Source organism: Callospermophilus lateralis, chromosome 5 (genome assembly GCF_048772815.1).
Source record: "Callospermophilus lateralis isolate mCalLat2 chromosome 5, mCalLat2.hap1, whole genome shotgun sequence".
NCBI classification, from domain to species: Eukaryota; Metazoa; Chordata; class Mammalia; order Rodentia; family Sciuridae; genus Callospermophilus; species Callospermophilus lateralis.
In genome coordinates this window covers 42,232,248-42,255,110 of record NC_135309.1, presented here as the reverse complement: position 1 = coordinate 42,255,110, position 22,863 = coordinate 42,232,248, and the positions used below count along the sequence as shown (strand labels likewise).

General features: G+C 38.6%; 1 protein-coding gene across 1 annotated transcript in view; it reads right to left on the bottom strand.

The window, feature by feature from the left end:
• Nucleotides 1-476: 476 nt before the first annotated feature.
• Nucleotides 477-22,863, bottom strand: part of Faf2 (Fas associated factor family member 2) — a 61,990-nt gene continuing 39,603 nt past the window's right edge. The window contains exons 3-11 of the mRNA XM_076856577.2: nt 20,861-20,995; nt 17,791-17,867; nt 15,195-15,333; nt 13,452-13,537; nt 13,243-13,334; nt 11,260-11,437; nt 10,030-10,201; nt 9,350-9,493; nt 477-3,598 (exon numbers count right to left, since the gene is read on the bottom strand). Coding sequence (XP_076712692.1) covers nt 3,416-3,598; nt 9,350-9,493; nt 10,030-10,201; nt 11,260-11,437; nt 13,243-13,334; nt 13,452-13,537; nt 15,195-15,333; nt 17,791-17,867; nt 20,861-20,995 — 1,206 coding nt within the window. The 3' untranslated portion in view covers nt 477-3,415. The remainder of the gene's footprint in view (nt 3,599-9,349; nt 9,494-10,029; nt 10,202-11,259; nt 11,438-13,242; nt 13,335-13,451; nt 13,538-15,194; nt 15,334-17,790; nt 17,868-20,860; nt 20,996-22,863) is intronic.

Sequence of the window (22,863 nt, the reverse complement as noted above, 5' to 3'; positions counted from 1 at the left end):
AAAGCTGATAAATGAAAATGAAAATTTGATACCAGATCTGCCTGCTTTTTACACTACCATATTGCCTAAATTGCTATTTCTCACAGGGATACAATATAGATCTATTTTAACTCCTTATTTCTGATTTTTTTTAATTGTTATTGGGGATTGATCCCAGGGGAACCTTACTACTGAGCTACAACCCCAGCCCTTTTTATTTTTATGCTGACAGAGTTTTGCCAAGTTGTTGAGGCTAGCCTTGAACTTGTGATTCTCTTGCCTTGGCCAAGCTGCCGGGATCACAGGTGTGCTGCACCGGCTTCTTCCTTGCTTCTTGACAATGCGATGTCCCATTTACTCCAAAATGTTTTTCAAACTTTCCCTCACACAAAGAAAAAGATGTCACACCTCTACTGGACAGAAAGACCCATAGCCAGTTGTGAAATTTTTGTTATAAAACATTTAATGTTAACCTACAATACAATGTAAACCTTTATGAAAAAAATTTAAAGTACACTAGATTTCTTCAGGAAATTATCACTTAACTATTCAGCTGCAGTACAAGTTGGGGCACTGCATCCTTTGTGGATGGATTTCCCATTGCTGCGTTCTTTACAAATCCTTAAAAAAAAAAAAAAAAAAAAAAAAACAGTTGTAAGGTGGAGCTCCTTGTTCAAGCACCAGGTGATAATACCCCCCTGACTTTGTATTCTGGGAGTTACCACTCTTCATTTTCTGAAACTCTTTCCTTGGCCTTGGCACGGTTAACAATTTTCATAGTGACTGCTTAGTTGATTCCAGGTTCTTTTTAATTTTTTTAAAGAGATAGTCTCCTTCTGCCATTCCTTCTCCAAATCTCATGGTAGAGGCAAGAAAGGAGAAATATTTGCTGCAGGAAATTCTGCACAAGTGGAAGAAAAGACCAGAAGGATCCCACCGAGGCTGCAGAAATTCAATGACCCCAATAGGTGTCTTTGCTTGATCGTGTTCCATGGTTATTCAGCTGTATCTACAACTTCAGTTTTGAGAGTGCAGAACAAAACTTCAAACAAGTGTTTTCTTCAATTGATGACTTGCCATTTGAAATATCCCAGAAGTGATATGGAAATGAGCAAATGCTTGTAGCTTACCAGCACCTCAGCCTTTTCTCCCTTGCAGGTCCCATCAAGCTCCCAGAGGTCCTTGGGAGTAACAGATTGTACAGGCATTAAGTGATAAAATGTGCAGCCCATATTTCACCTACAAGGAAAGGAAATGGCATCCAGGCAGCAGTAGTAGGGGCAGCAAGGAGGCAGGCACAGGGTCTAAAAGGGACTAGATACGGCATGTGCTTCTGCTGAAGCTTCTTGAAACCTACAGTAAATTGGCAGGCTGTCCCAAGAGTTGTATTGATAGAGGGACCTTGTCTTAATATTCTGGCATCTGACCTCCTTTACTAAACAGTTATCAAAGAAAGGCAAGAGGCATAAAGTGCACATTTTAGAATGAGACTGAGTTATTAAGGGGAGAGAAAAATAACTTCCCCAAGGAGATGTGGGCAAAATACTTACATTGTATACCCAGCTTAATGAAGGTCCTTCACACCCTCCCATGTGCTGCCAGGGAAACAGCTGTGAATTGCAAACAGAGAGGGAGGCTCTGAGTGGAGAAATTCCTCTTTGCATGGTTGTCAATGAGCACACTTCATCCAAGGTTGAGTGGAGAACATCATTCATCTGATGTCCACTCCAGACACATTTTGAGAATTTGTGAGGGGGTGGTTTTCCACCCATCTGGCTCTGGGACAGTAGGAAACCAAGTGGAAGAATGATAGGTAGGAACAGAACTACTTTCCCTACAGATGGTGTTCTAGATTCCTGTATCAAGGCCACTGGAAAATTCGCACACTACCCAGGTATTATGGATGAGGTACCTCCCTCAGGCCCATGGGTTTACCTCAACAAACCTGCAGAGGGCTGCAGAGAACAGTAAGCCTATTACTACTAGTAAAGAAAGTGGTCCTTAGGTTTTAGTTAATCAACAGAGAAAGCCTTTGGAGACGACATATCAATCAAGTTGTACTTTAAACCTGACCTGAAGCCCTGCCCTTCACAGCATGCTAGCAACCATAGGACTTCTGAAGGCTTCCATGTATAACCCTGCACCCATCAAGCTATTGAACAATAGCATGTTAATACATGGCCTGACCCATGTACCCATTATCATAAACTCAACCACAGACAAGACATCCAGAGGTTGGGGGGGGGGGAACTATTACTTTGATACAGCAATAGAGGGAGAGGATATGACCGCCTCCAGCTGGTAGCTACATCAGAAAGTGATCTGTGCCTTTCAACAGCTTACAAAGGCTGGGAGTCCAGTCTTGTTTCTCTTCAGGACCTCTCCTCTGGTTCCATCCTTAAAACACACTTCCACTGACAGGCAGGGCACTCTCATGTGGTTCTGCTGGCTCCACAGCAGGCCATGTCAGTCCTTGGGAAGGCACCACGCTTGGCAATTCAGAAAAGCTGGGAGAAGCAGCATGCAATGTCAGAAGAGGAATGAAGAGCTGCTATCCTTTGGTTCGGACCCTTCACCACCACCTGGTACAGATCCAAGGCAAAGCTGCAGGTATATGTAAAGGTGAACATTCACCACACACATGGGTGTAATCTGTACATATATGGCCTTTGTAGGGCTACAGATTCCTCTATTCCTCCAAGTGGGGTGGTTAGGTGGTATGAAAGGATGGCAAGAGTTGGACCAAAATAGGACCTCTCTGGGAACATGAGAGGGGCAATAGCAGAAATAAGCACAAACCAGCCCGGGGCACCTTTATTACACTATTATGGGCTAAAGGAGCCCAGGGCATAAACTCATGTTTAAGAATTGGTTCTTTATCAAACAATGTTAAGGAAAAGAAATACACCTATGTCAGCCTCAATCCTTTGGTCATTACAAAGCAAGAGAAACAAAGTTATACATAAACTGTGGCAGTTCAAGGAACATCTCTGTTCTGTGCTTTCTCTTCCCTCTCTTCTCCAGAGGTGGAAGAAGCAAGTCCTCAGGAGATGCTGCTGTAGCTGGTTGATAGAGGTTTTTCACTTTTATTTTCCATAAAAGCAAGAATGAATGGAAACTAGTGGGAATGTCCCCTTCCCCAGCTGGGACAATGGACGGGTTGGAGGTGAAGAGTCTCCATTCACTTGGAAGATGCATGGTACGGAGGCCATAGGGAAGGGTGAGTTTGCCAAGTGGGTACGTTCACTGCTAACCTTGTGCACACACACAGGTTGTGACTCTTGCAGGCAGCATGGTTTCTGATCCTTCCTTAGGATGCAGCAGTCTTTTAAAAAAAATATTGTATTATAATAATAATAATATGAATTTCTCTCTTTTTTTGTTTTCTCCATTTCTTTAAGGGATTAGGGTGGGAGGGGGAGAGGAAGAAAAAGTGTCATTCGTCTGTTAGGTCCTGAACAAAGAGAACTTCTGTATGGCTGAGTCCCGCCTCCTGCAGTGTAGGAGGGGTGGGCCATTCCTCTGAAGGAACACAGGGCAGTACCCGCCTGGGAAAATTGGCTTCAATCTGAAACTTTTCAGGGCTTTCCTTCAAGGAGAATAAGAAGTCGTGGATTACCTGCAGAAGTCATATAGAAAAAGAATGATAGTGAGAAAAAGAGATGCATGCACCACTATAAAGTCAAATGTCACCCAACTCTTCCTAAGATGATTATGGGACATGAAGCAGTCATATTACACTGGAATTTTCAGGTGTTCCCATTTACCAGAACAAATATGTGGGGTAGTCCTTTAAAAAGAAATCACCTAAGATCAATATTAGTCCTACTCTGAATTGATTCATCTGTTAAAAAAAAAACTTTAAAATAATCACAAAGTTACAAAAAATCAGGATGTGTAGGATATAGAATTTTTTTTCTTTGAACCAGGTCTGAGTGAGCTGCCAACCTGATGTCTCATCACCCCAAAATACTTGAAGGTATGTATGTTTTACAAACAGGACAACCTTCTACATGATGACAACACTGCCTTCAAAATCAGGAAATCTAGGGGCCGGGTTGTGGCTCAGTGGGCAGAGTGCTTGCCTAGCATGCATGAGGCACTGAGTTCGATCCCCGGCACCACATAAATATAGACAAATAAAATAAAGGTATAAAAAAAAAATCAGGAAATCTAATTGACATATTATTACCATAATACAATATATCCCTCAGTATTCATGGGAGATTGGTTCCAGAACCCCATTGTGGATACCAAAATCCCCAGATGCTCAAGTCCCTTATATATAATGAATAACCTTAACTCATTTCTGGATTGCTTATCATATCTAAAAATGTAAATGCTATGTCGTTTATCTTCTGTTTTGTTTAGAGAATAAATAATGACATTAAAATTTTTGATCTGTGTTATTTGAATCCATAGATGCAAAACTCACAGATAGGGAGGGTTGGACTATATTACATTATTTGGGCCCCACTAAAGTTTTGCCAATTGTCTCCTCTTCTTTTTTTTTTTTTTTAAAGAAAGAGTGAGAGAGAGAGTGAGAGAGAGAATTTTTTTTTTTTTAATATTTATTTTTTAGTTCTCGGCAAGCATATCTTTGTTTGTATGTGGTGCTGAGGATCGAACCCGGGCCGCACGCATGCCAGGCGAACGCGCTACCGCTTGAGCCACATCCCCAACCCCTTGCCAATTATCTTTTCTAGCAAAAAATTATCTAGTTTAGAACTATTACATTTGTCATGACTCTTAAATCTCCTTTAGTTCAGAAGAAATCATTCAATTTGTATATAAAGTATGGTCAAATATTTTTCAGAATGTCTTTCAGTTTGTCTGATATTTATTTATAATCAAATTCAGGTTGTGCATCCTTGATAGGAGTATTTCAGAAATGATGCTGCACTCTATTCAATGTACCCTATCTGATTGAAGCACATTTTTAATTTGTTCCATTATCTATGATGTTCATTTTGATTATCTGTTTCAGTTGGTGTCTGCCAGGTCTCTCCACTGAATTTATGCTTTTTTCTTCAGGTAGGATATATTTTGGGGATAGGATATATGTCTATTTCTATCAAATATTCTGAAACTATGAAGATATTCTGTTCCTTAAACATTTACATTTATTTGTAGCAATACAAATTTCTGTCTTCCTATTTTACTCAATAGGTTATAATGTTACAATCATTATTTTAATGTTCAAACTACTCCAGATACAGTCATGATGAATGGCTGCCTTCAGAATCTAACATGTCATCAATTTCTGAACAATTCCTTGCTTTCAGGGTCAAGATGTTCTAGGATAATCTTTTATATTCCTTGTCCAAGTTCTGGAATCAGGCATGTCCTCCAGAGAGATCTGGTTCTTCTTCTTCTTTGTGGTGCTAGAGATTGAGTGAGTCTAGGACCTCATGCATGCTAGGCAAGTGCTCTACAACAGAACGTCATCTCCAGCCTGTTTACTTAATGGACAATGGTATTCAAAAGCCAAGATCTTGGTGCTGGGTATGCTCATTTTGAATGGGAGGTGCTGTTTCTAGGCACTCACTATGGAGAATATGCCTATGTATGTATGGATAAATATATATACAAACTCCCACATCTAGTACATGTGTGTATAAAACCAAAACTTTAAATCTGTAAATCTATGACTCTCTATGTATATTCTTATTATGTTCATATTTTTAGACACCAACCTGAGCTATCTGGACTCAGATTTGAGTTGCCATTCATGTAAACACACTCTTTAACCTGATCAAGATTTGACATTTGGGCTGGGGTTGTGGCTAAGTGGTAGAGTGTTTGCCTAGCACACGTGAGGCACTGGATTTGATCCTAAGCACCACATAAAATAAATAAAAGGTACTGTGCCCACCAATCAATCAATCAATCAATAAGAAAAAGATTTGATATTCTTAAAGAAGCTGAGGCAAGAGAGTAGAAAGTTAGAGGCCAACTGGGGCAACTTATTGAGACCCTGCCTCAAAAATAAAATTTAAAAAGGGCTGGGGGGCTGAAGTTGTGGCTCAATGGTAGAGCACTTGCCTGGCATATGTGAGGCCTTGGGTTTGATCCTTGGCACTGCATATAAATGAATTAATCAAATAAAAAATCCACTGACAACTATAAAATATTTTTAAAAAAGACTTAAAAATATTTAGTGCAAAGTGGGAAGTTAGCAAAACTCAAGATTGCTAAAACTTAAAGTGTGAACAATCTGCTTGTATATAGGCCATGGTTATTTCTCCCTATCTCTTAATGCCCACATTAAGAACAGGTCATCTCCATCATGCTTTCATTTCTATCAAAGACTCTGTGTTGTGAATTGCGTTACTTTGTTTCAGGTCAACCCTCAAAATGAGGAACACACCATTCAAATTATTCTTCCTTTTGTTTTGTAAGAATATATTTTCTCAGGGCAGGGCTGGGGTTGTGGCTCTGTGGTGGAGCACTCGCCTCGAACGTGCAAGACCCTGGGTTCGATCCTCAACATCACATACCAAAATAAACAAGTGAAATAAAGGTGTTGTGTCCAACTACAACTAAAAAATAAATATTAAAAAAAAAAGAATATATTTTCTTTTTGTTCTACCTCTCAGAACAATGAATTTTCTTGGCTTTTTCCCTTCTGCATGAAGCAGTCTTTCTCTCATTTGTCTTCAATTCTTCAGAGAATTTTAAGAAGCTATATTTTTAGAATTTATGGATTAAATCTATTTCTCCCTTATCTAATGACTTTATAAACTTGTCATATTTTAGTCCATCAACTTCAAGCATTTTCTGATTCTTTGCAATCTCCATTAATACTAACTCTCATTTTCTTAAGATGCATCAGTTAGATTTACATCAAGTATTCTTGGTATGAACCCAAAACAGGTTTCATCTGAGGGTAAAATAATAAATATATATTTTTTCCTGGTGCTGGGGACAGAACCCAGGGCCCCATGCATGCTAGGTGAATGCTCTACCAGTGAGCCACATCCCCAACCCTGAAATAATATATATTGTATATCAATTATATTGTATATCAATTATTGCTTGAGACTATCCAATATTCTTATAAAACTGGCATGTTTTCACTTACCAATGAAAAGAGCTGACACCACCAATAAACATGTCACCACATTATGTCCCTTTTAGTTTATAATGGACAGAAAGATGAGTGTGTGGCTGAGTATAAACTGGATCTCTTTTATACACATTTAAGAGAAAGCCAGATGCCACTTTTCTGCCCACTCATGGAATTTAGAGATTTTATCCTTTTTCATTTTAGCATTTTACCACTATCAAGAGCTGAGCATCATGTGCAAATGTGTCATTCTCTGATATTATATGTGGAGATCCGAGCTGATAGGAAAATGACACAAGATCTAAAGAGCACTGAAACATTCTAAATCATTATTTGGTTATATGTTGTTATGTCTGTGAATGTTAAATTCCAGGCCAGAATCAGCACTGCACTTCTCCTTTATACTTTCTTTCTCCCTCTGCAAGCCCAATTTAAAACCAAACATTTCTTTCAGCCTCAGCTGGTTATGATGTTCTTTTTCTTTTCTTTTCTTTCTTTTCTTTTTTTTTTTTTTGGTACTGAGGATTGAACCCAGGATGTTTTACCACTAAATTATATCCTATTATTTTTTTATTTTGGGACAGAATCTCAATATTAACTGCTTAGGGCTTTGCTAAGTTGCTGAGGCTGGCTTCAAACCTATGATTCTCCAGCTTTACTCAGCCTCCCGAGTCACAGGGATTATAGATGTGCACACCAGGCCCAGCAGGATGGTCTTTTTTAAGAAACATCTTTTAGGGAGAAACCTATTTACAAGTCTTTAGTTGAAAAGAGCTCCCAAGGGCTGAAGACTGATATTGGCTAAATTATATTATATGCATGTATGAATACGTAACAACAAATTCCACCACTATGTACAACTATAATGCAGCAATTAAAAATATAAGGAAAAAAGAAATAATTGGTTCCTCTTTAATCACAGGCCTATTCTTATTCTGTTCTACAATTTATTTTTTTTGGGCGGGGGTGGGGAGTGCTGGAGATTGAACCCAGGACCTTGTGCATGTGAGGGAAGCACTCTACCAACTGACCTATATCCCCAGCCCACATTCCACAATTTAAAAAATAATAATTTTAGTTGTATACAGACACAATACCTTTATTTTATTTATTTACTTTTATGTGATGCTGAGGATTGAACCCAGTGCCTCACATGTGCTAGGCAAGTGCTCTACCACTGAGCTACAAGCACAGCCCATGTTCCACAATTTTAATAGATTTTTTTCCTCTAAAACTCTCAGAAGAGTAAATTGGGGTTATTTTACATACAGTTTTATCTGAGCTTTGGGGCTAGAAATTCCATAGAGCTCAGACGTACAAACTGTGAAACTTAGTAATACAAGCTAAAATCCACATGTCCATGTAAACATGTAACTTGAGCAAGCAACTTAGTAATATTACTTTACTAATTTTACCAATGAAGAAATTTAGGCTAGATATGTATCGCAACTAAAGAAATATATCTAGTAACTCTGGTAGTGTGACAGTTTGGTTCTCATTCTGTGAGACTCTAATAAGAGTCTCTGTTTTTAACTACTTACCTATGGAAATGACAATAACAAATATGGATTCCAAATAAATAAGGAACCTCAGGAAGTGGGGCTTCTTATATGATAAGAAGGGCATAAAGGGAGAGATAAAGGCACCTGAACTACTTATATTGAGATATGTAATTCAGTGATTCTTAGGTCACTGAAGACAAAGCTTTTCTTTAAACAACCAGGAGTTCTGAAGTCAATGCCAAAAGAGAACCTGGAAGAACCTCAAAGACCTGGAAGAACAAGGCTTTCTTCTTCTTCTTCTTTTTTTTTTTTTTTTTTGTTTAGCAGAGTTCAAACATTATAATGAAAGAAAACCTTTAAAAAAAATGCTTTGAGCTCAGGCTGGGGTTGTAGCTCAGTGGTAGAGTGCTTGTCTCGAAAGCGTGAGACACTGGGTTTGATTTTTAAAGATATTAAAAAAAAAAAGTGCTTTGAGCTGATAGCCAGAAAAGAAGAAACCTTCAATAGTTATTGTACTCTTCCTGGTGTTTTCTGATGTTACACCCCTTCTCTTATTTCCTTCCCTGTTCATCAGAGCTGAAGATATACTAATAACACTCTCAGAATGCTATGTAGGGGCTCAATGGTAGAGTGCTTGCCTAGCATGCACAAAGCCCTGGGTTCAATCCCCAGCACTGCAAAATACAGAAACAAACAAAACAAAATAGAACAAATACAAATAAGGAATGAAGGCTATAAAAGCTTCTAGACCTATGGCCCAGATGTCAGAAACACTTCAACCCACTTAAGTGATGCTTACTGTTAGAGACTGTGAAAAGTGGAATCGTCTCTCTACTCGAGAATCATTGGGTAATTTGAAAATTATCTTGACACTTTCAGGGTCATCTGGGGAAGGCTCAGGAGGCAGGCACTCCAACTTCCTTTCCTTTTCCTCCTGTAAGTTCTGTAGAGACAAAAGCAAAGGTGAATACAGCTCAACTACAGAAACAGGATCATGTAGGTTTATTATGCACTCAGAAGAAAAACTAATAACTAATTACTCTCAGAAAAACCCCTAGCAAGAGACAAGAAACAACTATTGCATCACATATGTTATTTACTGATTATGTTCAGGTATTAGACTATTTGAGGAAAAGGGTAATGGCTAAAAGACCCTGGCTATAACAAGTACATTACTGAAATGTGTTATCAGCTTACACTAGTACTAAGAATGAATAAGGTCAAAAAATTATAAATCACCCATAATTACCACATAATTTTTCCTTTCATGTTTTCTTTTTCACATTTTTTTTCCCACTTTTTTTTTTTTTTTTTTTTTAATTTCTCTAAGTTCTCCAGGCTGGCCTTGAACTTAAGATTCTTCTGCTTCAGCTTCCCAAGTAGCTGGAATTGCTGGTGTGTGTCAACACCAGGTTCCTTTCACACTTAAGCAATCTCAGTAGTTTGGGAATCACAGAGAACAGAGGCATGCTCCATCACCTGTCGCCTTCTCTCTTCTGCCAGCTTCTGCTGTTGCACCTCCTCCTCCTTCCGCCGCTTCCGCTCCCGTTCCTCCCTTTTCTTCCTTTCTTTCTCCTGGTCAGCCCTGAGAGAGGCCAAATAGGCCTCATCCTGCTGTTGTCGCAGCACCTGGGTCTGGTTCCTTTCTTCCCTAAGAACAGATCAAAAGTATAAAAAGGAAAACAGCAATTTCACATAGCTCTGTGTTCCCGCCCCCCCTCCCAGCCCCTCTTTCTGTGTGTGGCATTCAGGATTAAACCCAGGGTTTCATGCAGTACTGAGCCATATCCCCAGACCTCTGTGAATTTTATGTTGAAAATTTGGAAGAGGGTGAAAATGTTGATCTTCTGAAGGATTTTAAAAGCAGAGAATGGCAGAATCTCAAAGAGCCATCTCTTTCCTCAGTGTAAGTTGGCAGGAAAAGAAATTACAAGCTTCCCTCTCAATTTTTAACTTTTAAAATAAAAGCTTATCCTTTATCATAACATTATTATTATCATTTTGAAATAATCATCAATACTGTATTTTATAAATACCCTTCTAAATTTCTGCACTATTGTATACACAGCACTTGACTCATACATACATCATAAAAGATTTGAAAAAGGCGAAAACGTTATTCAGAATTCTACTAACCACAATAACAACCCTTATCACACCACCCCCATGACCAAAAATGAATTCCACTAAAAACATAAAATATCATAACAATTTGGTGTATTTCCTATTTTTTCACATAACACAAATATTTAGCCAATCAAAATGGTTGAATAAATACACATTCTTGTTTTATACTTTCTTCCCTTTTTTTTTTTCCTTCCAGTACTGGGGACTGTATCCAGGGACACAGTACCACAGAACTACATTCCCAGCACTTTTCAGTTTATTTTATCAGGGTCTAAGTTGCCCAGGCTGGCCTCAAACTTGCAATCCTGCCTCAGCCTCCTGAATTGCTGGGATTACAAGTAAGTACCACCATGTCCGGCTCACAATACTCATTCCTGAGGATAAAGCCCTATATTTTGATTTATACCTCTAAGAATAGATGAAATGATGTAGAGTAATTCAGGTCAAAACATGCAAACATCTTGACCCCAATTAGGGAGGACTATTAAAATTGCTTAAGAGAAGGGAAAAAGGGTTTGTGGAGTCCCATGTCAGCCTCCAGATACACAAATTGATCTCTTCCTTTCAGAAAGTCTCTCATACCTTTCTAAGCGTTCTGACACCAGGTATGTCTGGTTTGCATCCATAATAAATGTTAGCTGGTTAATGAGGTCATCGGGTTGAATGAGGCCCTCTAACCGTCCCACCACAGTCATTCTCCGATCCTTCAACATAATCATGGCCAGGAATGGATAGGTATTCTCTCGTAAAGCCTGTGAGACTGACAGAAACACCCAAGAGATTAAGGGCAGAACTTGGGGATAAAACAAATCAACTCTCAAATTTTCCATAAAGGGAGAGAGAAAACTGCTTTAATCCCGTTGAGATAAATGGGAAATAACATTCATCTCTGCTTCTCTTTTCCCTTCCTAGACATTTTTTGTTTGTTTGTTTGTTTTAACATCAGGGATTGAACTCAGGGGCACTTAACTACTGAGCCACTTCCCCAGCCCAATTATTTTGTATTTAGAGACAGAATCTCACTGAGTTGCTTAGCACCTCACTTTTGCTGAGGCTGGCTTTGAATTTGAGGTCCTCCTGCCTCAGCCTCCCAAGGCACTGGGATCACAACCGTGCCCAGCTCCCTTCCTAGATTCTTAATCTTTTCTCTTTAAGGGTGGGGGGAAGAGGGGGGTTACCAGGATGGAACTCTGGGGTAGTTGACCACTGAGCCACATTCCCAGCCCTATTTTTGTATTTTGAGACAGGGTCTCACTGAGTTGCTTAGGGCCTCACTTTTGCTGAGGCTGGCTTTGAACTTGTGATCCTCCTGCCTCGGCCTCTGAGCTGCTGGGATTACAGGTTTGTGCCACCGGGCCCAGCTCTCTTTGTTATATTTTTGAATCACCACATTTAGGTGCTTAATTAGAATAGGACAGGCTTTCCAGGGGTGTGGTTAGTATATTGCAGACTTCAAAGACAATATCTTCCTAATGGTAGGAAAAGAATCTAAAAAAAATCTTTCTACTGTTTAGCATAGTTCACCCTAGGGGTCAAGCCTAAAAGGGGACAAGTTTACAAGTCTCACCTAGCCTGATGCTACTGGCGATGATTCCCAACATCATCTTCTATCTTTTCTTTTTCTTGCTTAATTTCCTTCCTTATTACTTTCCCTTGGTCTAAAAAGGCTGTTCTGCTCCAAAGGAGAAAGAAAGATGGTCTCCAAATAACCAAAATTTGACCATAATGGAATTCTATTTTCCTTATAAGAAGGGATTTTATAAATCTATAAAAAGTATCCTTAGTTTCTTCTCTTCATCTCCACTACCAGCCTCACAAAGCCATGTTAGAATGGCAAAATGTATGCTGCAGGAACATATCAGATGTTTAAGACATAATTAGGGAATAAAAAGATTCAGATTCCAGGATGCAAGGAAAACACCTGCTGCATCTTTGGTTCTTAAGATCAGCATAATGCCTGACATGTATCATGCTCTCAGGGCTGCTGGAGACAAGGAGCTACAGAACAATGCCTTTTTCTTCACTGGATGTCTTCATATCTTCTAATGACTTCTAAAAATATTTATCTCCAATTAAGAGTTATTGTCAGCAAAGACCTGAGCTTCCTAAGTCCATATCAGCACTCAAGGTACTCAAACAGCTAACTCATTCTGCAAGAAGCTCTGTTAAAATTGCTGATGAGGAGAATAAATTCTTCAATAAAAATACCCATTGAGATTAAAGTGAAAATTACTAGCTAAGGCTCATTTTTAAAAATAAAAGTCTCTGGCAATGGTTAACTATAAAGAATGAAAGTCTGTCAGACCTAATCATGCTCCAAAACTTATTAACTATGTGATCTCAAGCCTGTGGCTTAAACTCTCTGAGACCGTTTCCTAAGCCACAAAGTAGAGGTAATACAATCCTCTCATGACTGCTAAGAAGATTAAATAACATAATATAAAAACCACAACTAGTACAGTGTCTACCACAGAATAGTCATGTTACAAATGACATGGTGTGTCTTTCAAGACCTTGGCAAAGATACCCCCATAATCTCAATAAGACAAAAGAAACACAACTTACCTCTGTATCCCTCAGGCTTGTTTGTAGAACATGCCCAGAACAGCATTCTCGTATTTATTAGTGAAATAACTTCAGGTGCACAGAGAGTATTGCTGTGGAAAAAGAAGTAAGAAGTAGATGAAATGAAAATGAAAAGAAGTAAGAACAACTTGTTGACTATAAACTGTCAGCAGAAAGGCCAGAAAAGAGAAAGAAAACAATTAACTTACCGACAGAACTCATCAGAGTCCTGGTGGTCATCTCCATGAAGATAAACCAAAAGAAAGCGAAGCTCCCGCTTGGCATCATTAAGTGCCTATGAGAAAAAGAAGATCACTAATTATTATAAAAACAGTGCCCTGACCTTTTACTGAAGCTAAGGGTCTTAACATATACACTACAAACATAAGAAAAAAAGAAAAATAAGGAAAAAATGTGAGCAAGAAACCTAAAAAGATCCTGGGCTCCTACCTTTGCACCCCTGGTATTTTTCTCCCCATAAAAAGTCCATACTAATAAGCTTTAATAAAAAGGTTTTAGAGTTGTTAGGATTTAAATTGTATCAAGCACATGAGAGTAGACAAGCTGACATACAAAGGTTCCCTACAAATCACAGAAAAGCCAGCTATTCCCAAAGTCTAAAGAAAAAACAGGAGAATCTGACCAGGTGAAAAGGGAGGTGAGAACTGTCACTTCATAGCTATAACATCCTTGAAATTAAAAAAAAAAAAAAAAAAAAAAAAAACCCTGCGAAGATGATCCTGATCATAGGCCACATAACAAGCAGGAATGAAGGATTATGAGACCCAAAGACATTCTAAGGAGCACAGGATTTAAAAGATTCTCAAAGTTAAGGCTAGTGTCCAAGAGTCTTATTTATACTTTTGCATGTGTTTACTTCTGAGCACCATTTACTTTAATTATTTTCTGAGTGGCCAATGGTGGTCTACCCCTAGGATCACAGGAAAGAGGGTACATGAGAGGTGCACATCTTTTTCATCCCTGTGTCTCCAGCATTCAGCACAGGGCCTTAATGCCATTAGTAGATGCTTGCTGCTGGTTGGTTGCAGTGGTAGCAGCCAGCAAGGAGAATAACTGTGAGAAAAAGCAGATGTGGGAAAATCAAAGCAGAAGCAAGGATAAGCAGTTTTCTCTTTCTCTAGATAGATTCAGGAATTCTAAAGGCTGCAGAATAAAACTACCCTTTTGCCAATATCCACAGTCTTAATTCTCTTTTTCTCTGACCAACTAGAGAAATGCCTAACACCCAGAAAACTGAAGTTTTCCTCCCCTAGGAGGTGATAGTCAGAGGTCTATGTGGCTTAGGATAAATGAGATGAGCTACCCCGAGTCTAAGACTTATAACTTTATTCAATTCTGTAAGGGGTCAAAAAAGATTTAGCCTTTGCATTCAAGCCATGTACAGTCTGGTAAAGGATATAAGACATGAACTCAAATAATTATAAGGAGGAAGTGGAAAATGCTATAAATTTAAAAAGGGGCAGGGGAGAACAAAAGGAGAAATTAATATTTTAGACTACAAGGTAGGGCAGGACAGAACACAATAATTAGAATGGTTAGAAAGGGGAATGACATGAGCTGGTTGAAGATAGGCAAGTTTCAATTAGCCAAAATGTGAGGAAGGCATTCCATGTGGAGGGAATAGCAAAAGCAAAGGCACAGAGGTAGGAAAGTATAGAGTGTGTTGAGGGAAGGGTTTGGCCGGAACATAGGATATAGGGAAATAAGTTATGCAAAAAGACCTCAAAAGAACATTGGAATTAGATCAAACAGGGCCCAGCTAAAAGGTACAGTTTTTTGTTGTTGTTGTTGTTGTTGTTTTCTTTCCCTGTAAGCAGTGAAGAGCTATTTAAGATTTTAGAGTAAAAAACATGATCAGTGCTGGGCTATGCTTTCCTTTGAGGACAGAATCATATCAGTAAGTTGGCATCTACATGGTTTGTGGCACTGACCTGGCTGTACGTTCCCTGGTAGAAGACAGGGTGTGCCCTCCCATATTTCTCTTCAAAAGAGTGCATAAATGAAACAATGTCCCCAACGGGGTCAGTGACCCGGCTGCGAGGGTCAGGCCGTATAAAACGAAGAGCAAACCTGGGAAAGAAGGAATAAATAATCACATGAATCCAGGTTACTGCAGTGCATATGGAGTGGGCCCGTTTGTACAGTTTCCTACAACAGAGCCAGAGGCATGGCAGCAAAGGGAGGTGAATGGTCTAAGTGGATCATCAAACCTGGGAGTAGAATCTGGCTCAAAAGCCATAAAGCTGCAAGTGTTGTTCCATGGCCTGTTCAAGAAGAATGCAAACTACTAGGATTATAAATACCAACATTGGCCTAAACAAATGACTGGAGTGCTTTCTGCAGAAAAATTGAGAACTAGAAGGGGTGGAAAAGGAAGATACTATGGTAAAAAAGACTAGGGGTCAGGCCATGCTCCCAGACACTGTTTAATAGAGTAGCACTGACCATTAGCCACTATGGCTATTCTAAATTTAAATGTTATTAAATCAAAACAATTAAAAATTCAATGCCTCAGTCAGACATGCCACATTTCAAGTGCTTAACAGCCATGTGGTCACTAGCTTCCATACTGAACAGTGCAGAGATAGAATGATTCCATCATCACAGAAAGTTCTACTAGACAGTGCTGATCTAGAACAGACACCTCTTTCTATTTGTCCTATTTGCCCCTCTCTCTCGTTTCTGTTCTCCTGGTATTTTGGATTTTTGTTCAAACTCCAAAGCAATTCAAATTATGGACCGAGACTTCAATCCTGAACTTTTTGTGATTTACTTGCTCTTCAAAGGGGCAAGTAAAATTGGCTTGATAATTTATGGTTGATGTGTCCATGAAGGAAGATTTTTAAAAATAATCCACGATATACTGACAGATTTGTAGTATGGGTAGCTACTGTAAAGTTAAGGATGCATTACCTGATGGTAACACACATCTATTCCTAAAGAGCCCATTCTATTTGTATAGCACCATTTCTTTATGCTTCAAGCTTCCACAGAAGGCAATGGGGCAGGGGCCAATGTGCTACACAACATAAACAAGTTGCCTGGATGATACAGCTGCATTAAAATTAGTAACACACGCCATGCATATTTTCCCAAAGAAAGCAAACAATAGTCATTTACTTAACTTTCAGCACAGAAAAGGTGACTAAACTATGACATCTTCTTTATCAAATTCTAAGCCAATTCCTTCACCCCTCAACAAATCCCCCATGTGTATATAATTACACCAGATATTTTTCTGAGTAATCAAACCAAATTCATTGACACAAACATTCCACAGAAAATAAGAAACACAAAATGTAATAAGCTGTGTATGTAAGAGAGTCATTAGAAATCTTGCATAAAATTGATATTGTCTACTTTCTCTGAAATACTTTAGGGTTATCTTTTTAAGCATTCAAAATTTGAGAAATGGATAAAGATTTTAACTTTTTTATTTCTCATCACAACACATTCCTACAGCCAACACAATTTAGGACAGAGTCTTCATTATGATTTTAAAGGTTTTAAATGTGCCCATTCCTACAAGGATGAAAAAAGTACCAAGCAGGTAATTAGTGGCCATTAAGAACTTTGCTAAAGCAAGGAAGCCATTAAGCAGACAGTCTCATAAAACACCAAGAGGCCAAGGTATTATCTGATCCTTAAATTTCTGTAGCTGCTAGGTCCTAACTTCTAGCCCATCACTTCCAGCTTCTGCTCCTTAGAGCAGAGCAAAGCAAACCCCATATTTGGAGGAAGGTAAAGGTTATACTGTATGCAAGGCACAGGTCACATTTCTAGCTCCACCTGCTGGACTGAATACCCAAAACATGTTCGTTTCCCATATAGCTTAGGTGTGGCTCTAGACAGATACACCAAATCTGAAAGTCAGGCTCCACTCAGCATTTCCTAACCTTGGACCCTCTGTAGCCTCCAACAATGAGCTCTTTGATTGTAACATGAAGGAAGCTAGAAGGTGAAGTTATAAAGCAAGTGGGTGTATATGCAAAAGGGATTCAGTTTCAGCATCCTAGAGATTGTCAGGGTAGAGGGAAATGTACATGAGAGAGTATCTAGAGAGATGCCACTATTGTAGGAGGAATCCAGGGCAAAGTAGGTGACCTCAGACAAGAGAATTTTTTGAGATTATGAGTAGTCAGATGGAGAAGTAGTTTAGGATAAAAGTTCCAAGGAGTGTGAAGTTAGGAGATAATGGTGGTTAGAAAGTAAAGGATGTGGGGATTAACTAGGAAATGTAGAAGTGACAAACATGGTGGAGGGAGAAAGGGGTGACCAATAAATGTAGGCAGATTGATTCTTGCAAACACACAAGACTAACTTAAAACAATTCCATTATATAACATCTGCAACTATGCTTGAACAATTTAAAATATTTTAAACTATAGTAAAAGTTCAGGAAGAATATTCAATCTGATAACAAATTGGCAAGTCAAAATTGATAAAAGCATAAAATTTATGCTCATCTAAGCTTCAGTCCCAAGGTCTACACTGTTGTTATTAATACATAAATATAGAGGTACATACCTAAATATATCAAGTATCGTATAATAGGTAAACCGGAATGGAAGCATTATCAAGTAATAACCCCATCCAAGCAGCCCCTGAAATTCCAAAAACAAAGTTAGAGACTATTCTTCCAATCTCTAATAACTTACAAAATAGCTAATTCAAATTTTTGCACTTTTTTATTCTTTCATGTGATTTCCCCCACTATGATACTCCTCTTCCCCTCTTCCTCATCACCTTCTCCTTGTGTGTTTGTGTGTGTGTGTGTCTGTGGCAGGGGGTTTGGGGGGCATGCATGCATGTGCAGGGTACTAGGGATTAAAGCCAAGGCCTTGTGCATGCTAGGCAAGCACTATTTAAAAAGAGCTGCGTCCCCAGCTCTTTTTAAATTTTATTTTTGAGTCAGTGTCATTAAACTTAATGAGAGCCCAGGCTGGTCTTAAACTTGTGATCCTCCTGCCTCAGCCCTCCAAGTAGCTGGCATTACAGGTACATGCCACATGCTGGGCTACCTTACTTTTTTTTTTTTTTTAAACCTTGTCCTTCTCAAATGCTACGGCCTTTGATCTCATTCCATTTAATACTATTGTTTTTCCTTTTTTTTTTTACCTGACTTTGTCTTAAATCTCCTTTAACACTTTTCCTGCAGCTACTTCCACTGGCTATCAAATTCAACCATAAGTTTGCCTCTCCAAATAATAATACTCATTCTTTTCTTTCTAGATATATATGTATCAAAATATAGTATGTAGATATAGAAAGATCTACTTGGACATTTGTATGTAAATGATAAGTATATTACCACAATAACAAATCCTCATATGGCTGATAGGCTTAGTATTAATACTAAATATTAATATGATTATTACTGTTGTTATTATTAACTAGTAAACATACAGGGCTCTGTAGTTTACAAAGCACTGTTCAGATATCATATTGTGCTAACCTGAGACAGCCAGGGAACTCTGGAGCCCCACATTGACATTAGGGTCCCAAATACCTAGTCAAGCCTAAAGCAAGATAGAGAAACACTGGGCATACACAGAACTACTCTATGAGTTATATAATTCTTTAGGAATCTATACTCTTCTACCTCAGAATACCTTAAAACAAGTATGGTAGCTGCCCTCCTCTTTATCCACAATTTTACTTTTTGCAGTTTCAGTTACCTATATATATAGTCAACCGAGATTTGAAGATATTAAACGGAAAATTCAGAAATAAAGAATTCATAAGTTTTAAAGTGCATGCTGTTCTTATTGTGATAAAAATCTCACTCCACCCTACTCCATCCCACCCAGGATATGAATTGCCCCTTTGTTCAGTGTACCGTGTATTATATCTACCCATTAGTCGATGAGTGGCCATCTTAATCATCAGATTAACTGTCAGGTAACGCAGTGCTTGTGTTAAAGTAGCCCCTACTTTACTTGATGATAGCCCCAAAGCAAATGAGTAGTGATGTTGCCAATCTGGATATGTAAAAAAAAATTAGAAGGTGTTTCCTTTAAGTGAAAAGGCCTAAGTAAGAAAGAGAAAAATATTCTATGCTGAGGTTGCTAAGATATATGGTAAGAACAAATCTTTATTTATGAAACTGTGAAGGAAAAAAAAAAATCCATGCTAGTTTTGCTGTTGTACTACAAACTGCAAAATTTACTGCTGCAAGGAGTAAAGCAGGTGCCTAGTATATGTGAGGCCCCAAGTCTAATCCCCAGTACCACCAAAAAAAAAAGAAGAAGAAGAAAAAAGAGAAAGTTACATCCATAGTATGTAATAGGTGCTTAGGTAAAATGGAAAAGAAAACAACCCGGGAGGCTAAGGCAAGAGGATCATCAAGTTTGAGGCTAGTTTCAGAAATTTAGCGAGACCCTGTCTCATAATAAAAATAAAGGACTATGTGTAGCTCAGTGGTAGAGTACCCCTGGGTTCAATCCCCAGGAGCTCCCCACCACAAAAAAGATGGAAGATGTTCAAGGTTTGGTACCATTGGTAGTTTTAGACATCTACTAGAGGTCTTGAAATGTATCCTTCAAGGATAAAGATGAACTACTGTACTTAAACAGTACTGACTGTATTTATCTATTTAGACAGAGTTCTGCCATGTTGCCCAGACTTGCCTTGAACTCATGATCCTCCTGCCTAAACTCTAATTTTAAAACATCAAGTATTCCGCTGGGTATAGTGGCACACACCTGTAATCCCAGCTGAGGAAGGAGGATCCCAAGTTCAAGGCCAGCCTGGGCAACTTAAGTAAAAAATAAGAAGGACGGGGGATATAGCTCGGTGGTAAAGCACCCCTGGGTTTAATCTCTAGTACCAAAAACCAAAAATGTATTTAAAAATATTAAGTACTCCACAAAAGTATGACGACAAGAGTAAAGTCTATGGCTCCAAGGTTAAAGGGGATGCTTTCTTAGGATTCTGAATGTATGTGTAAGAAATGGATGTAATCTCAAGAAAGAGAAATTCCAAGAAGTTCTATGGAGTTCATTATCAATAAATAAATATAACATATATGACTTCCCTAACTGTTGAGAAATTAAAATTTGAAATGGAAATCCACCTCTAGACGCCCAAAAGAAAAATACCAGGTTACTGGAGCTCTTAAATGCCTGTCAAACTTAAGTGAAACTCCTCTTTGCTTATTAACCCTTCAATATTAACTTTGAAGATGTGGTAGAGGACTTCAATGGATTCCAAACACTTTCTCAAAAGTAGCTGAAATTAACTGAAGCAACAAAGAACTTGGTCAAGAGATTCTAATTTAAAAGTGGGTGATCTATTAAATGTGTAGTAAACAATTTTACACATGTAAATGAACCCATTCAGATATTTAAAACGAGGCACAGAAAACACTCCAAATAACTGGCAAAGAACAAAAAAAAATGATAGTTTCAATGTTAATTAATTAATTTAAAAATCAAATAAAATTATATCTCACAAATCTACCAATGGCCCAAGGCTCTAGCTAACATGTTCACAATCTGAATATTTCTTTCACTCCTACCAAACAGAGATCAAAAGAATCAAGGGAATGAATTTATAAAATCACAAAGGGGGAAATGCCAACTACAAAGTAACTTGCCCTTGGTTGTGGTCTTGAGACAACATAGCTGTAGATCCTGTGGTCAGCAGTATTAACCTGTAGGGGTCGGGATGGAGGTGGGTTGAAAACACTCGGTACACCCTCTTGCTCATTGAGCCTGTCTTGTACAGCAGCCTGAGAAGGAAAACAGAACAGCAAGAGTTTCAATGATGTTCACATCAACCCAGAAGAGATGAGGCAACCATTGGGTGTTTTAAAAAGGGTGATCATTACACAAAGGTGATCTGAGTAGCATATTTTCAAATCTGGTTAAAAAAACAATAACAAAAACAAACAAACAAACAACAACAACAACAAAACACAGAGAACTTGTCTGAAAGCTGTATCAATGCAGCAAGTATAATGCTTTTAGTCAGATGGTATATATTATTCAAGGGAGCTGGGATACAAGGTGCATCACTGTACAATCCCAAGAAAAGCTATTAACAGGGAACAACACAGTGTATAGATCCCCTGGAGTTGTGCAATGTAGCAGTTCTGATGAGAGGCATCTGATTGTAGGACTTTGGCATAGGTCTGCACCCTAGCTTCATCATTCAGAAAAGGCACTCAATTTATAAGCCTCAGATTCCTTATGTGCAAAATGAAGGTAATTTTAAAAACTCATTCTCATCTCAATTCTGCCCTTGAAAAGGGGGCTATCCTAGAGTAGTAAAAAATTTGGCCATACCCAATGAAATGTCTGGTATCTTGGGAGGTAATCTATGCCATATCTCATAGAAGTACTTTTTTGTTTGTGGGTTGTAGCTAGAACTGCCTCACCCAATAGTCTTGGGGTGAAGATTGGCCACGCCAGAAAGAAAAATGTGACTTAGGGTGGGGCCTTTGAGTAACTTGGTTATTAGTAAATTGGAGACTGAGTGCAACCACATAAGTAATTAAATCAATTATGCCAATGTAATGAAGCCCCCCTCACCCCCACCCACCCCCTGAAAAAACCCTCAACATTCCAGACCACAACTAGTTGACAAAACTTCAGGTATATTGCAAAACACCTGTGCCAGGATGGTAATGCATCCTGATTCCATAAGAGAGGAGTATGCAAGTTTTACATTTGGAACCCTTTGAGACTCTGCCCTTTGCGTCTCTTTAACTGATTTTAATTTGTATCAGTTCCCTTTAATAAACTGTAACCACGAGTGTAACAACTTACATGAGTTCTAGTGAATTATCAAACCCCAGGATGATTTTTGAAATACTTTGAACTTGAAGTTGGTGTCAGAATGGGGAGTAAGGCCTTGGAAGGCCATGTATTCTCTAAACTTGATAGCCGGTTTTAAACCGTGTGGTTTGGCTAATTTCAGACATTCTCCTAGTTTTACAATTCAGTGGGGGAAAAAATACTTTTTAAGCAGATGGGGCTGGTTTAACTACTTAGCCACATGCAAAAGAAATTGAACCCCTAAACCTAAACTATGCACAAAATTTAACTCAAAACACACACATTAAGACCTAAGTATAAGAATTAAAATTTTGAAATTTTTTTCCACATTTTTTATTTTTGTGGTGCTAGGGCTCACCAAGCGTTCTCTACCACCAAGCTGCACTTCCAGTCCATTCTATTTTTTGTTCTGAGACAGGGTCTCACTAAGTTGCCCAGACGGGGTCTTGAATTTGCAATTCTCCTGCCTTGGCCTCCTGAGTAGCTGGAATTAAAGATGTGTGCCACTATGCCTGGTTGAAATTTAAATTTTTTTTAAAAAATATTTTTTAGTAGTAGATGGACACAAAACCTTTATTTATTTATTTATGTGGTGCTAAGGATCAAACCCAGGGCCTCACACAAGCTAGGCGAGTGCTCTACCACTGAGCCACAACCTGAGCCCTGAAATTTTAAATTAAAAAAAAAAAAAAATTTTTTTTTTAGTTGTAGATAGACAGTTGTAGAATGCATTTTTATTTATTTATTTTTATGTGATGCTGAATTGAACCCAGTGCCTCACACGTTAAGCAAGTACTCTGCCGCTGAACTACATCCCCAG